Below are 14,842 nucleotides of genomic sequence, written 5' to 3'. Positions count from 1 at the left end.
GCTTTGAAAAGTCTATCCTGGCTACTATAGGAGAACTTGGGTAGTCTGTTAGAGCAGCGTTTCGGATAGTAACCAAAGCATCTGCAGCAGGAGGTCTCCTTATCAAGGAGATCTCATGTATATATGAAGTTACGTCGAATTTTGTTTACGGCAGATGGATGCGATACCTCCAGACCCGCTAAACCGTTTTCGGCGGATTGAGTGTTACTGCCTTCTCTAACCGCTGAAGCTCAGGTATGCCCAGTCATGTGCCGGCATGTTCGAAACCATGAGCCAAAACAAGTAAATTCAGGATGAGGCCGGAGTCTCTGCAAACAATCACCATCTGGAATTCCAGAAGAGGAGTCACTTCCTGGTTTTGCATCCAGATGGTCACTTATATCTATCACACACTCCCTGTTCAATTCTCTCTCTTGGCCCCTCGGTCGCCGTCTTTTGTTTATTTACCTATCAGTGACAACCACTAAGCGACCTTGGCTTGCATTGCTAATCGCATTAAGTGGAACCCACTCCATCGTATCAGATATCAGCCTCTCTCTGCCTTTTGTTTCGCTCAGGTTCTCAATGAACTGAAACAAGCCCCGACCATCTGATCAAATCTATTCCTAATTCTGGATATCCCACACCCACTCAACCTCCCCCCGTTACTAGTGCTTGTTGGTTATCGCCGCGGGGGTAAACAGTCGGCAAATCATCCCAGTTTTTCAACGAGAGGTTCCTTTGAAAGACGGCTGTCATTCTTCCCATGACCGAGAAATAATCTCCAAATTTGTGGGAGTGTGGACTTGTATGAAGGCCCGCACACGGCGCTCTGGCGTCTTGTTACTGCGTTCTCTCGTCGCCGCCACCGTCTGACCATGACCCCAAAGTCTCCCACAACTCTTGCATTCACCCCTTCCGAAATGGTCTCCCAGGCCCAAATCCTGGACCGCTCCCTTCCCACGCAGAGCGCTACTTCTTCCGTGTCGCGTCACTCTGGCCGGCGACATCGCTCAAGCCGCTCCCACCACGGTGGACTTATTCACCAACCTCAGAATGATTTCCCCATTTTCACCCACACTGGCGATGTCGAGATTATTATCCGCGCAAGTGGACAAGAGAGACGGTACCTATTACATCGGTTGATTTTGGCACAATGTTCAGGCTTCTTTGACACAAGTACCCGCGATGAATGGTCCCGACAGGCTGCTGCATCGAGGCCACCCATTCCGGATCCCGCGGTGCTATCCCGAATTAGCGAAGATAATTCGTCTTTGTCGAACGGTTCCACTCTTGCTCAGTCTGAATCGGGGGCATTGTTTTCTCCAGAAAAAAGACGATGGAGATTTGAGCTAGACTGGGAAAACAAAGCGGAAGACGAGGAGCCAATCCTCGTTCAAAAGGTCGGTCCATTGGTCCTATGTGTTGTTCATATGCTGACACTCGGCGGCAACAGCCCCCAAGCTTTTCTAGCACTTTTGGAAACAACCTGGGACAGTACCCTCCGTCGGTAACGAAACCATCAGGCACACAAGCAGGCTTCATTCGTTCGATGGCAAATCTGGCCGGAATGCAATCCGTTATAAACATACCGCATGCAGATACGGGAAACGCACCAATAGACCCTACGATCCGCGACTACGATAATCTTTTCCGCTTGTTCTACAACCATCCGCCGGCGCTAAATAGCGTCAACATTGCGACTGCCTACGCCGAATGCAGGTCTCTCCTTGCGCTAGCCGACATGTACGATGCCCTTCCAGTGACGGGACCGCGAGTTGATCACCATCTTCTCGGATTTGGGTCCCGGCTCTTCAAGCAAATCGCGAAATACCCGCCGAGCTACCTCAAGCTGGGTTATCTTGCCCGCAGTCGCGTCATATACTCCGAAGCCCTAATCCATGTTGTCGGGCAATGGCCTGCGGGACTACCACACCTGCGAAATGGTGCCTACTCTCCGCTTCCAGATACTGTGCTGGATATTATCGAGGATAAGGTCGAGGATCTGGAGTATATGAAGTCGCGCATTGACTCCAAACTTTTGCGACTCACGCTCACTACTTCCCGCGGCGAACGTGTGACGCCCACCAACGCATACCTCGATTGGCTTGCCGTCTCCCTCTTCCGGCAATGGCTTGTGGACAGCACCACCCCCCCTCCAGCTCCAATACTGAAGAATTCTTCAGCGAATGCCGCGAACACAAGCAGCCACAGCCGTCCCTCACAGTCCACTGCGCACCGGGGTCAAGAACATGGCTCGGCCGCTTCGAAAGCCGCTATTGCGGCTCCTCTATCCTCCGCACGAGTATACCGCCTGATCGGTTCGGCCTCTACTCAGGCTTATTTGCCTCATGATGAACTCAAGAAGTTTCTCAAAGTGCACCCGACCCCATCGTCAGACTCCTTATACTCCCGTGATGTCCTGAAGAGATTCGAGCGCAAAATGGATGAACTCAAACGACTGGCTCGGGAAATCGTGAGGCCCTTAATGAGGAACTTCCTCGAGCTAGACCTCAAAGGCGGCGAACTAGACAGCAGTTCAGGTGGCCTTCCTCATCTAACCTGCATCAAAATCGAAGACGAAGATATTCCTTGGGATTAAACGATTATGATACCTCCAAAAGATCTACGATATGGCCTTTTTTTTTTTTTCTTTACTTTTGATACCCTTTACGTCACCACTCCCCTTATATTTTTGTTTGAGATGTCGATTGTAGATGTTTTCTGATTTTGTCTTGTGCTGACGACATGATGTTTTTAAATGTGTTACGAAGTTATGACCCCCGTCATTTAGGTAGCGTCTTGGACTTAACTGTGTGTTTTCTGCTTAAATTTCCCTGTTTCTGAACGCAACCATATGGAGTTGTACAGATATTCTTAATCTGATGTCTGGGTTAATGTACACGAGATAAACCGGCTCAAAAAAAAAAACAGTTTCATGAGTAGTATAATGTACATTTCAATATCATATATAACATACAATTTCTATCCCTTGTGCAATCATGAAGATTCCCCAATCACCTCTAAGCCACCCATCCAGTTCCTCAGCACCTCCGGTACAACCACAACCTTCCGCTTCTCATCCCATCCGTTCTCCAGAATGGCGGCCAACACCCTGGGCACAGCCATGGCAGTACCATTGACCGTATGGGGGAACCGAGAATCCTTAGTTGCTCCGCCGCGCACCCGGGTTCCCAACCGACGGCTTTGATAGTCCGTACAGATAGAAGCGGAGGTCACCTCGCCCCATGCCGACTCGAGATCCGCACCGGCACGGAGACGGGAGGGGAAGAGGGCTTCGATATCACGTTTACGGCTTGCACTGGCGCCCAGATCCGTGGTCGGCATTTCCAGCACCCGGCAGGGAAGGTTCAGGGAGGTCAGAATCTCGGTCTGGATGGAGAGGAGCTCGTTGAAGAGATCGTCTGACGTCGGTAATCCCTTCCCAGCTGCTTCTGGGAAATTATCGGCCCACGCGAACATCTCCACCTTTGTGAACTCATGGACTCTGTATAAACCCTTCGTATCGACACCGCGGGACCCGGCCTCGGCACGATAGCACCGGCTAGGTCCGACCAGTTTGACGGGGAGATTCGCTGCGTCGATGTCGCGGCCGGCGTACATCGCCGCGAGGGGGATCTCGGCGGTTCCGGCCAGAGATCGCTGCGGTTTGCTCTTGTCCTTTTCGCTCTGCTCGATGGCCCAGATCTGCTGCTCGTTGTGCTGGTCGCGGGGCTGGAAACCGCACGCTTCGGCGATGTAGGAGTAGACGATCGACGGAGGGGACACGGGCTTCCAGCCGCGTTTTCGAGCCACGCTCAATGCGTACTGAATCAGTGCTTGCTCCAGGAGGGCGCCCTCGTTGGTGAGGAAGTACCATCCCCAGCCCGTGGTAGTTGCGGAGCTAGTGAAATCGATGAGGCCGAGGGATGTGCCGATCGCGACATGCGAGCGACTGGGGTCCGGATTGGCGATCCATTCGGGCGGCGACTGGGGGTCGAAATTGAGGTATTCGACCAGTCTGGGATCGTCTCCGACCGGTGTCTCGGAGGAGGAAAGGTTAGGAAGGGATAGTGCGAGGCGGTTGATTTCTTCCGTGCAGGCGGTCTTGCGCGTGGTCATCTCTTGTGAATCATCCTTGAGCTTTTGGGCCTCTAATCGCAGAGCCGTGAGCTCTTCTTGGGATGCGGTGTTTTCGCCATTGCCTCCTTCCTGGCGGGCGGAAGCTGCGAGCTTGCCGATAGCTTTTTCGAGCTGTTTGATGCGGGAGCGGGGGGTCTTGAGATCTTGGTCGAGGCGGCGGGCTTCTTCTGACAGGTTTTGGATCTGGAATGGGTAGTCGGCGTGGGTTGGGTAATTGCGGTCGACGCTGTTTTTGGAGTAGAGCTCCGCGTTCTGGCGGATGTGCTTGACGTCTGGGGTTGGCTTTGGCGCAGTCGCAGGACGGAGAGCTTCGGCGCGGTGCGTGGAGGCGGAAAAGGCGCGTCGCGTCAATGGCCTTGTCAGCCTGCAATTGAGGCAGACGTATGGTGTCCTTGTAGACGCCATTGAGGAAGTGGTGGGCAGATGAGGAGAGGGAAGGAAGTGAGTGAGTGAGTGGACTGACACTCCGACAAAAATGATGTGGAGTGGGCACTTTTCCCGTTCGGGATGTCGCATTTAATCTACTTTGATCTTGGCCAACTTTTCCATATCGACGTTCGATTCTCGATATCTCTAGACGGACAGGTTCTTCATATAGCTTCCATATCCTATGGTGCCTCGATATTTGAGGGGATATCGCAAAGTACAAAGCGTATCGACGCATCTGCATAAATATACTATCTGACAATCTTTCATGATGGAAACCGAAATCAACCGGATGGCAACCCAAAGAAAATTAGACATCGAGTACGGCGCTATAACTCATATACACCATCACCCTTTTCATAGACCCAGCTTGTGCTTCTTGACTCTCGCCCCAACGCCCGAGATCACCAGAACAGCGCCCACAACCACAGCCCACAGCGGAATCGCCAGCACAGCCAAGTTGAAGGTCGTCCGCGTAGCAGCGGCAACAGTCGCAAGTTCGAGAAGTAGCAAGACATACCCCGACAGACGATGGTACTTGTAAAGCTTCTTACCATTGTCCACACTGCCCAAGACCTGAACCGGGATAAAGTACTGTATGACTCCTCCGGCAGCCTGTATGATGATGAGGATATAGGTAACCAGGCCCATCACACCGTGAGGCGAGGTGAAGCGTGCATGACTGCCCTTGTTGACTTCGATGACGATGAAGCCCGCGATAAAGGCCGCCACGCTGATGGCCTGGATGAGGTAATGGATGCGCGCGCCTTTGAGTTTCTGCTGGGGTGTCGCTGTGGGTTGGAGGATGAGTGCAGCTTGAACTTGGAGGAGTAGCGCAGATGAGTTGAGGAGCTTTTATCATCAGCTTAGGTTTTGTGGTGGTATCTCCAACGCGTTAGACTCGACTTACCGGATGGGCAGAGAAGAGTATCAGTGGATGGGAGAAGATACCCGCCCAGACCAGGATGGCGATCTGAAGTTGTACCAGTCAGTTATCAGTTGTGATATCTTCCAAACACATGGGCTTACAATCCATATTCCAAATTGCGCCAGACTGGCCGTTCCTGAAACCAGGCGATCCGTTAAGTCGGGCTATTTTTCCCAAAAAGTCAGGGGGTGATCTAACCGGTGAACAGATTATAGATGATATATTCATCCTCCTTCTGGACGACATCGCCCGGTCTGCCCAACAGCGGCTCATCTTCTCGGGCCTCGATAGTTTGAGGATGTTCCTGAGGAATTCCGGTGGCAGAAGCCATTATATTTTACCAAGGTGATCTATGTGGGAAGAAAAAGCGATGTTTAGGACTAGCTAAGTCTACAAATAAGATGTGAGAGAGAGAAAGGACGGGGAAGGAGGGGAAGAAGAGGAAGCAAAGATATAGTAGTGATTGTTGGTAATGACGAATTCGAGGTGTTCGATTGGCAATGCATTGATGTGGGGCAGCTGAGGTACCTCCAATTGTCAAAGTACCAGCCACGCCTAACTGCCACCCGCAGGTCCCCAAGTATCTCCACATCGCTGGTACTTGAGCTGCATCCGGATACTTATCATGTAAGACCGACATCACCTCCGCCGTGAACAACAACATTAGCAACTCCCCTCTTCTTTATGCAAACAATTTCGGCAATCACCATCACATCGACGACAAAAGCATTCCCGCAAGTGCTCATTTATACATTCCACTTCCTCTCCTCCGGCAATGTTGGTGTCGTCACTTGAATCCTCCAACTCAGACCGATAGAGTGCACTGATAGCTGGGACCTGCACCTCCGAGTTTGCACAAGAGTGGTTATCTCGTCGGGCTGTGGTCTGGCGCTTGAGGCTACAGGCCTCCACTCCCTGGTTTTGTCCTCCGCTTTGCTGCGTTGGTGTGTTGGGTATCGTTCCTCTGCCATCCTGATTGGTAGATCCTCCTTTCTCATTGAAAGGAATGTTTCTTGGACGCTTCATAGTCGAGAGTGTCCGGCGCACGCCTTTCAGCAGAGTACCAGTGGTCATGCTGCCTTTCTATCACTATTGGAGTGTATATAGCCCGTATTGCCGCACAATATGTGAGGTATAACTGTGAGAGCTGTGGGAAAGGCAGGAGGAGCGAACAAAAAGCTAGAACAAGATTTCTGTAGAACATGAGGATCAAAATTGTAGACCTCTCCTACTGGGTTTATATACAGGCATGCACAATGACCTTGTCCTAGAGGGTCATGGATTTTACTTTGTCTCCATATAGACAAAGAATACCATTATCGAGTGGTATACACCTGGTCCTCTATCCGCTACAATGCGTCGGGTTCCCTGCAACAATTGAGCAGTCCTGGTTGCCATGCTGCACACTCAAAGACCAAAAGGAACATATCCGAGATTCACGACAACATCTTCACATCCACGGCATCTTTATAACGGGACTTTCCTTGCCAGAGCCCGGCTGACCAACGACAACTTCCGCCCCCAGATCCTGCTTGTCCAGATTCATCACAATGTTGAACAGTGTAGAGGTGCGCCTTGTGTGATGAGTACTAGGATCCTCCTGGGCACAAATGGATTGTGGCGCATTGCAGGTATCGGAGAACACCTGCTCCCGTAGTAAACTAGGTGTGATCAAGTCGCCCTTGATGCCGTTGTTAACCAACTCGTGGGCGAGCTGCTGAGCTCTTTCTAAACGGGCAGGTGAGCCCTTAATCCATGAGGGCTCCTTCACATTCTTGTTCTCGATAAAATGGTTGGTATGCATGATAAAGCCATCCTCATCTTCCTTCAAGTGTACGTCTCCCAAGGGCGAGAGCTCCAGGCCAAGGGATGTTGTGCTGTCGGCAATCAAGATATGTTGGCTCGAAGCTACACCTCCCAGAGATGCGATCGTCTGTAATGCACTCGCAACGGATGTGCTTTCCAAACATAAGCGGAGAGCTATATGGATCGGCACCTTGGAGCTAACGCATGGTCGAGCTTTAATAGCGTTAAGGCAAGTTCCGACTCCAGCGCTATTGAATCCAATCTTTCCTATAATACCTGCCTATTTGAAGTGAGACAGACGAATATATCGTGTTTCCAATCACCGCAGCAGCTTACCTCAGTGACCATGCAGATCCTCGGCTTCCCAGAGATCTCAATATCCATCAATGCTAGATTCTTCTGAACGCTGGTAGTCCAATCCCAGTTCTGTGCCAAAACTCGTGCGTTTTCATTTTTTTTCCACGAAAGACTCGTGCATCCATCTGAGAAGCTTCCAAACGATATTTCACTCCGACAGTTCAACGCTACAATGTCCAGGATACCCACCCCTGCTCCTTCGGCTATGCCCTGCATCTCGAGGTACAAACTAGGTGTTTTGCGTTCCAGGGGGGCCCGGAATTCCTCCGCAAGCTTGAGAACAGTCGGCCAGTCCATTTTGGTAGTGTACTCGAACATCTCTTCATAGATGCCTAGTTGGGACTTGATTTGCTCCTGCAGGCGGTAGCCATGCTGGAGACCAATCTGCTTGACTGTTATACAACCGTCACTCTTGAAAAGGTCAAGTTATATGGACATACCTCTTTGGGGGTACCCCTTAAGACTAGCTTAGGGAGCTCCGGAGCTTCGACATGCATTGTGGGAGTATCTAAGTCTATTGACAATCGAAATATCTCCTTCGGCGAGATGTACGGTGTTTTGCAACCGTGAGGAGGACCCGAGGAGTTTCTCTTACTTTATAGCGGGACGCCCCCTCATTTCCGGCAACCTTGTTCCGAGCCACGATTGATAACCGTTCTCTCGAGAGGGGGAGGCAGAGTAGACTTTGCACTATCGGACGATGGAAGGTTGGCATCTTTAGGTACTAATACTACGCGGTTATCTCGATCGAGATAGTCATGATCGTGATCACAGTAGAGTCACGTTGCTGGTTTATACCTAAGATATCGTAGTATAACCGGCAATCTTCATTCACCTTTCAGTAGGTATCAACAGGAAGATCCCGTCGCAGATTCGATACTTCTTTGTTCTAAAAAAGGTGACATGCTGCTTTTGACAGCCATCACATCAATCAGTCACCACATTAGCCTTAACAGTCCTCACGATGCCATTACGTATTGCGAGCCTAGTCTCTAAAATATATGTATAGCTTATCAACCCTCACCACAACAACCACCTGCTAGATGAACAAAAAACACAATATGCAATCATCATGTCTATTATCAAATACCATGGTTTCTACACATTAAGCACCTCCCATACAATCAACCACAATCTTCAAATCCACACTAAAACCCACAAACCCATCAAATCCCCGCAAAATGGCCAAAGCCCAACACGAAATCTCCCAAATAATCTCCTCCCTAATGATCATACTATGGAAACACACCGATAAACTGGGTATCCCCCATCGACCCCTCGGCCACGACTGGACAGAAATGCAAAACTACGTATCTCGACTCCTCGTCCTGAGAGGAATGACCCAAGACGGCGCCCATATCTCAGAGGATCCGTGGAGCTTCATTCTAAGAGAGTTTGGTCCGACTAAAACGCTGTTATCGTCCACCTTGTGCTTGGATCAGAGCGATATATGTTCTCCTAGGTCGATTTTGTTGCAGCCTTCGCAGTCGCTGTGTTCGTCGGGGGGATGTCATGTTCGGTTTCAGGATCCGCCTGCTGGTTGTGTGAGGGGGAGGAGAGGGTCTGGATTGATTACGAGATCGGTTACTTAGGTTGGAGAGGTTTTTCGTGCTGGTGGGGGGTGGTTTGGTTCGGTTTGGTCGGTTGGGTGGATGGATGGGTTGGATATCTGTTCTGTTTGAAAATTAGTTGGATGGGACGTTGGATTGGAGTCTTGACTATGTCTCAGGGGTACCTTGGGTGTACATAGATACATTATTGGCGTTTATTGGATGGGTATCATAGGGAAGCTCTGTTTCTGCAAAGAATGATGGTAGGGAGGTATACAACCATTCAGAATTCAGTTGATGAGTATAGCCTATGAGCAACAAAATTCAAAATATAAATGTTTATCGGTACTGTAGGTGAGATGATCTGCAATAGGGAGAGATGGTGCTATAATAGACCTTCCCCGGTGCCAAAAGCCAGTAACCCAGGACGGGATGTTGTGCTATTGTAGGGAGTGTGGCAAACTTGCAAGCTGTTGGGTACACCCCCCATAGCTGACACATTGGAGCTTGAACGGTCGTGTAGCGATTCGCTGCATGCAGTACTGTGACCCTCCCAAACACACCAGCATGTTACGTGGATGACGACGTCTGCCGTAAAAGACATCGAGTCCTCGACTTGGTAGCAGCACCATGAGGTCATACACATTCGCAAGCTTGCGTAGATCATTGATACCTCTTAACAAAAAAGAAAAGAATGGAAAAAAAAGAAAGAAAGAAAGAAAGAAGTGATCTACAAGAGACGGAGACCAAGCAAAAGAAAAAAGAAAAGAGTCTTACGAGAGAATCTTAATCCAGGTATCGCTGATAGGTAAGTAGACAAAACAACTGCATGGTAATTACTCCTAAAAGTCCAAGGAAGACGCCAAAGAATGCTATCACACAATGACTCCGTTATGACACTTTTCCCCCCTCCACTCCCAACGTAACCTCTTGATGTGTTGACACCCTCGCTGGTCAGCTGGCATTTTGCGTCGCTAGGTTTTCCAATCTCTTGAATCGCCATGCGTACTGGGCTAGTTGTTGTCTTTCCGCCGGTTCTAAGCTTTTGCCTTTCTCTGCCATTTCTTTCTCCAGTACCTTCAACATATCCCAACGTTTGAGGAGTCGACCTTGGTGCTCTGCAATAGAGACGAGGTTGTTGTCTCTTGATGCCATGCGTTCCTCAATGGTGGAGTGGTAAGCAAGCTTGGCGCGAAAGAGTGCCATGTCGGATTCGTCGTATGTAACGCCGTCGCCTTCTGGTAATGAGGTTTGGTGAGTTGATCTTGGTGGCATAATTAATGCTTTCAGGCTTTTGAGACTTTTGAGGAGCTTCTGATAACTAGTCTAAGGCGATTAGAAGCTTAGATGTTTGGGTAGAGGCGATGATAGTGGAGAGAATGAAGGATACGAGGCTCGCTGAGAAGATAGAAAGCTCTGTAGACGAGAGGCAGGTGAATTTGCTGTATATCACCCTCGCTGAACCGTACGAGGAACATAGAAAAGGAAAAGGAAAGAAATATCAGAGAGACAATTTGAAGACGGCTTCAACTCAGTCTCTTTTTAAAGTGAAGATGCAAAGGGTCCATGGCCCCCATCTTGCATCGTCCCTCGTAGAGGAGCTTTATAACCTCCCTGGTCCACTGGTGACAACCATTAAGGTGATACCGGGACTGCCACAGGATACATCCTCCTGTTTATGAGCCCGTCCAATGAGAAGCAGAAGAGACGGACGAAGAGAAAGACATGCTTCCTCACCGGAAAAGCAGTTGTGTCGGGCGCCGTTTGTGCCAATGTCTTGTGATTCTTCATCTGCTGATGACGAAGGGACTTGTAAGTTGCCTCTTCGGGCCAAATTGTGACACCCTCTGGAAAATACCGGCGCAACCGGCGTCTATCTGTGGAAATCCGGTCGGTGGGGACGGTTTCTCTTGAAGGTAACGGCTTCGGAATGACGATTATCATGCTCAGACGCTGTCACCGCGATGTTTCTCGCATATGTAGGGGTTACAAACCTACATACATCAGACTCTGGACGGGCCGACCAAACATGGCGGAGGCCATGCGATTCGTCTGTTACACATGGGCAAGAAGATATGAAGAGAAGACGATAGAATAATTACCAGGCCAAATGAAACTACATGTAGCTCTTATTGCCAATGAGATACCTGTATGAGTCCGCACATCCTTTTGGATTCAGAGTACAGCTCAATTCTCCGTTCCCATATTTCGAGGCAAACGAATGCACGCAGCAATACCAAGAACAACCAACCTTTCTTTTCTTTTTTCTTTTTTTTTTAACTTTGCAAACGGGCGATTTGACGGGGTTTGACTTTGCTATTTATGAAATGTATCCTTTTAATCCCCTATTCGCGGTAGCCTTCGGTCAACATGTACTTAGCCGCTGAATGCGTTGTCGTGTTACCCTGGGCTGTTGAACGCTGAATATGGACAGGCATCGCGTCTGAAGGTATTTCAGTCAATCAATACTTTAGTATATGAGACATACAGAGCTTGGCAGGTCAGTTTATCCAATCCGTTCGTCGTCAACGCGTTGGTTCCAAAGTATTCCATGGCCAACATGGCCGGCACTGAAGTCGATCACTTCCGACGAAAAAGGGACCGCAAGAACCCTGTCCCACAGTTCATTTTGCCCTTCGTCGTTCCACGAGTCCCTTCTCAACTGAGGAAAATAAGGTCATTTAGGTATTTGCCCCAGAGATGAGGAATCGCAGTTCATGCCTCCATCCGAGGATGATCATGTGCCCCATCTTGAGCAAATGGGTCCTTGCGTATGCGGTGTCATCAGGTGTGGATTCTTGGATATATCGGTGGGGACATTATTTTGGGTTCTGGTTGTGTTGTCAATCTGGTAAGACAACGTCAGGACTAAGGTTGTAATCTATTTAGAGCCTGGCATAGCATGGCACAGCAGCTATCCCAGGTTGCCACATCGGAACAGGGGTGTAGGAACAGTAACACTCGAAAAGTGCCTTTGCACGTCAGCATTACTGCCAAGTAGGGTTGACTTTCAAGCTTTTCTTGGCTTTGCATCCAACTCCCGCTGTGTCTATACGTGCGCTTATCTCGGCAGGCTACCTACTTTTTTCCTCTGGTGGTCAAATGTTCGGTCTATTCCTTTTGCAGTTCGAGTCCGTTCCATGGTGCATGCGACGATGGCGGCTATCGCGAAACTTCTAGCATGCTCCCTTCTCCCTTGACTGGCTGTCGAAATGATCCCAAGGTTGCCACTTGTGCTCTATGATGTCGTGGAGCACAATCTATGGCCCCTTAGCAAACCTTCCGAGCTGGCAAACTGTACGAATACTACTTACTTCATCTGCGAGATATATGCTAGATGGAGGCTGGTTCGTAGTGTATCCTGAGGAGATACGCCATGCCGTGGACCATCTCACCGACGCGTTTGTAACATCCTAGCACTGAGCCGCTGTGTTCATAGATCTATGTTATCACGCTGCTCTACCGGGTATCGCAGGTATTGTTTCATCACCATTGTCGCTCAACGCTGTACTCTTCTGTATTGTGCAGTCATTATATCCAGGAAACCAATGAAGCCAGGGAGGCTATGAGAGTCGAATAGTGAAACTTGCCAAAGACACATTAGCCCCCCTGATTAGAACTTTCAGTAAGAGTAGCGGTCAGTATAGTGTGACGAGATATTCTATATCCAGATTGTTAGCTTATGAGAAACTCAGTTTGTGTTTAGCCTTCGATCTGCTACTGTTCACTGCACACGTAACAGTATATGAGCAGTCAAGCAGCAAACGGTGATACAAATACTTACAATGAAGAGGGTGACCTTGACTTGCGATTCTTATAAATGTCGAAAAAATACCAAGTCATAGCCGTGATGATACATGACCGTCGGCATGTAGTATGGCCGTAGAATTGCCGAGGGGTGAACTCTACGTACGAGACAAGAATGTCAACCGGGCTTGCATATTGAGGGATACCTGCTTCGAGTAGCTATTCCCCCTAGTATTAACACTGGATGTTATAATTTCAAGGGAGTCTCCTAAGGTCATATAGAAAAATGTCCGATAGGGCCAGACGTGATGCTCGTTACCATGCTGAAGCCACGCCTTGTCTGGATGAACTGTTTGATTGCCCCTACCCATCCGATAGTAACCTTTGCTCCTGGTGGCAGGCATCATGCCAAGGCTAAATATAGCCGTCCTTGGCCAGTTACAAAGACAGCGCGTGTGATGGCATAGTCAGCAAATGTCGAGTCTACACTGCTTCAGGATAAAAGTGGGCTTCTCGTTGACATTCAAGGTAGCACTGGCAGTGAGATGTCCGGTCGAGATTGCAAGAGCCAGCATGGCTCGGGGTTACACGGTCTTATAACACTGGCAGACGACCGCCACGGCCCGAGTTGCTTGTACAACCAACAGCAGTGTGTCCCTTCCAGTTACCGCTCAGTCATAGCTCACAGCTAGAATATCAACCCACATTAGACAGGACAGCGGCGTCAGTTGTGTCAGCCGAGTGTGGCCATTGGACGATCGGTGGTCAGACATAGTGTGCCAACCTCAACACGTCTTCGGCTTTTCGAGAGAGGTTCCCCTGATGTCCACCCATTGTTCGTACAGGTAGGGGATGAATAGGATTGCAATTAGATGACTAGAGCCGGAGTCAACATCAAATATGTCCACTATAGTTTAGTGGTTGTCGAAATGGTTCAGATGACCCATAGTGTGGTACATGAGGATTGTATCATCTGATCAAGGGCAGCAAGTCCCATCTTTGGTATGTGGAGTTACCTGTGGGTTCTATTAGTCTTTAGCGAATACCCCAGCTGGCTTCTGCTGCTTTTCTCTGCATACTGATATGGAGAACCTTGACCATCCTTATTACTTTGTCTTAACCGATCGGCTCACGCATTGCATGTAGAGGAAGAACGTGTACGTAATATTCGCATGTGAATTTTTGAGTATTAACCAAGAGTTTCGGGGGTAATCTAATCTGCCCGGAGGACACTCGTCGCCCAGAATGTTCTGCGTTCGACTTAATCGGCTCAGGAGTAACTAGGCTAGAATGTTCAATTCAACAACAACACTAGACTTAGACAATGAACTGGTCTCTTCTCTTCCTTCTTGCCACTGGTCTTCTGGAATATATTAATTGTGGTGACTCTAAGCAGAGTAACAGATTGTGAGGGTGAGGAAGAGTATTCCGGTATTCCCTTTGAAGTCATTCAATGCATGGTCATTTGATAGGGAGGTCTTCTCCACCTATGCCTGCAGTTCTTGACCATAGGTGGCTCTAGATAGAAATTTGAACCTGACTACAGATCCACCCTCGCCATAATACTTAATTTGGAAGGTTTGCTCGCGTACTTCTAAGTCGATACATTGGGTTTGCCAGTCCACTCATTAAACCAGCATATTTTGAGGTTTAGTTAACGGGATAAGCTATAATGTATTGGAAGCAGAGAAGTACCATCTCTTGGTGAAGCTCCAGTCAGCCTCCCCACTTATTCTGTCTATGAAGATAGGTGAATATTGAGTAGGATTCTAGATTAGTACACAAGTGAAGATCTTGACCGTCCTACTGCCAGGTGTCAAGATAAATAGACAGCCTTGTCCTCCCTTCTTCCTCTCCTCTTCCTCCCATCTTCTCATCCTCTTCTCTCCTCTACGACTCATCTTCA

General features: G+C 49.1%; 6 protein-coding genes across 6 annotated transcripts; 1 reads left to right on the top strand and 5 right to left on the bottom strand.

The window, feature by feature from the left end:
- Nucleotides 1-902: 902 nt before the first annotated feature.
- Nucleotides 903-2,581, top strand: AO090005000705 (uncharacterized protein; the record flags this gene model as incomplete). The annotated part of the gene is made up of 2 exons (XM_023233973.1): nt 903-1,394; nt 1,436-2,581. The coding sequence occupies 2 exons, from the start codon at nt 903-905 to the stop codon at nt 2,579-2,581; spliced, it is 1,638 nt and encodes a 545-aa protein (XP_023089072.1).
- Nucleotides 2,582-2,979: 398 nt separating this feature from the next.
- On the bottom strand, nt 2,980-4,527 carry AO090005000706 (putative serine--tRNA ligase DIA4; the record flags this gene model as incomplete). The annotated part of the gene is made up of 1 exon (XM_001817689.1): nt 2,980-4,527. One exon carries the CDS (start codon nt 4,525-4,527, stop codon nt 2,980-2,982), a length of 1,548 nt encoding a protein of 515 aa, XP_001817741.1.
- Nucleotides 4,528-4,905: 378 nt separating this feature from the next.
- Nucleotides 4,906-5,749, bottom strand: AO090005000707 (cytochrome b561 domain-containing protein; the record flags this gene model as incomplete). The annotated part of the gene is made up of 4 exons (XM_023233972.1): nt 4,906-5,400; nt 5,459-5,521; nt 5,578-5,640; nt 5,675-5,749. 4 exons carry the CDS (start codon nt 5,747-5,749, stop codon nt 4,906-4,908), a joined length of 696 nt encoding a protein of 231 aa, XP_023089073.1.
- A 390-nt stretch (nt 5,750-6,139) lies between these two features.
- AO090005000708 (uncharacterized protein) lies at nt 6,140-6,550 on the bottom strand (the record flags this gene model as incomplete). The annotated part of the gene is made up of 1 exon (XM_023233971.1): nt 6,140-6,550. One exon carries the CDS (start codon nt 6,548-6,550, stop codon nt 6,140-6,142), a length of 411 nt encoding a protein of 136 aa, XP_023089074.1.
- Nucleotides 6,551-6,926: 376 nt separating this feature from the next.
- On the bottom strand, nt 6,927-8,136 carry AO090005000709 (putative acyl-CoA:6-aminopenicillanic-acid-acyltransferase; the record flags this gene model as incomplete). Its single annotated transcript, XM_001817692.1, has 3 exons — nt 6,927-7,562; nt 7,619-8,023; nt 8,080-8,136. The coding sequence occupies 3 exons, from the start codon at nt 8,134-8,136 to the stop codon at nt 6,927-6,929; spliced, it is 1,098 nt and encodes a 365-aa protein (XP_001817744.1).
- A 1,826-nt stretch (nt 8,137-9,962) lies between these two features.
- Nucleotides 9,963-10,464, bottom strand: AO090005000710 (uncharacterized protein; the record flags this gene model as incomplete). The annotated part of the gene is made up of 2 exons (XM_023233970.1): nt 9,963-10,014; nt 10,199-10,464. 2 exons carry the CDS (start codon nt 10,462-10,464, stop codon nt 9,963-9,965), a joined length of 318 nt encoding a protein of 105 aa, XP_023089075.1.
- Between the last annotated feature and the right edge of the window lie 4,378 nt (nt 10,465-14,842).

The sequence above is a fragment of the Aspergillus oryzae genome, chromosome 1 (genome assembly GCF_000184455.2).
Source record: "Aspergillus oryzae RIB40 DNA, chromosome 1".
NCBI lineage: Eukaryota > Fungi > Ascomycota > Eurotiomycetes > Eurotiales > Aspergillaceae > Aspergillus > Aspergillus oryzae.
The sequence above is the reverse complement of the archived record's forward strand: the minus strand, read 5'-3'. Positions and strand labels throughout refer to the sequence as shown.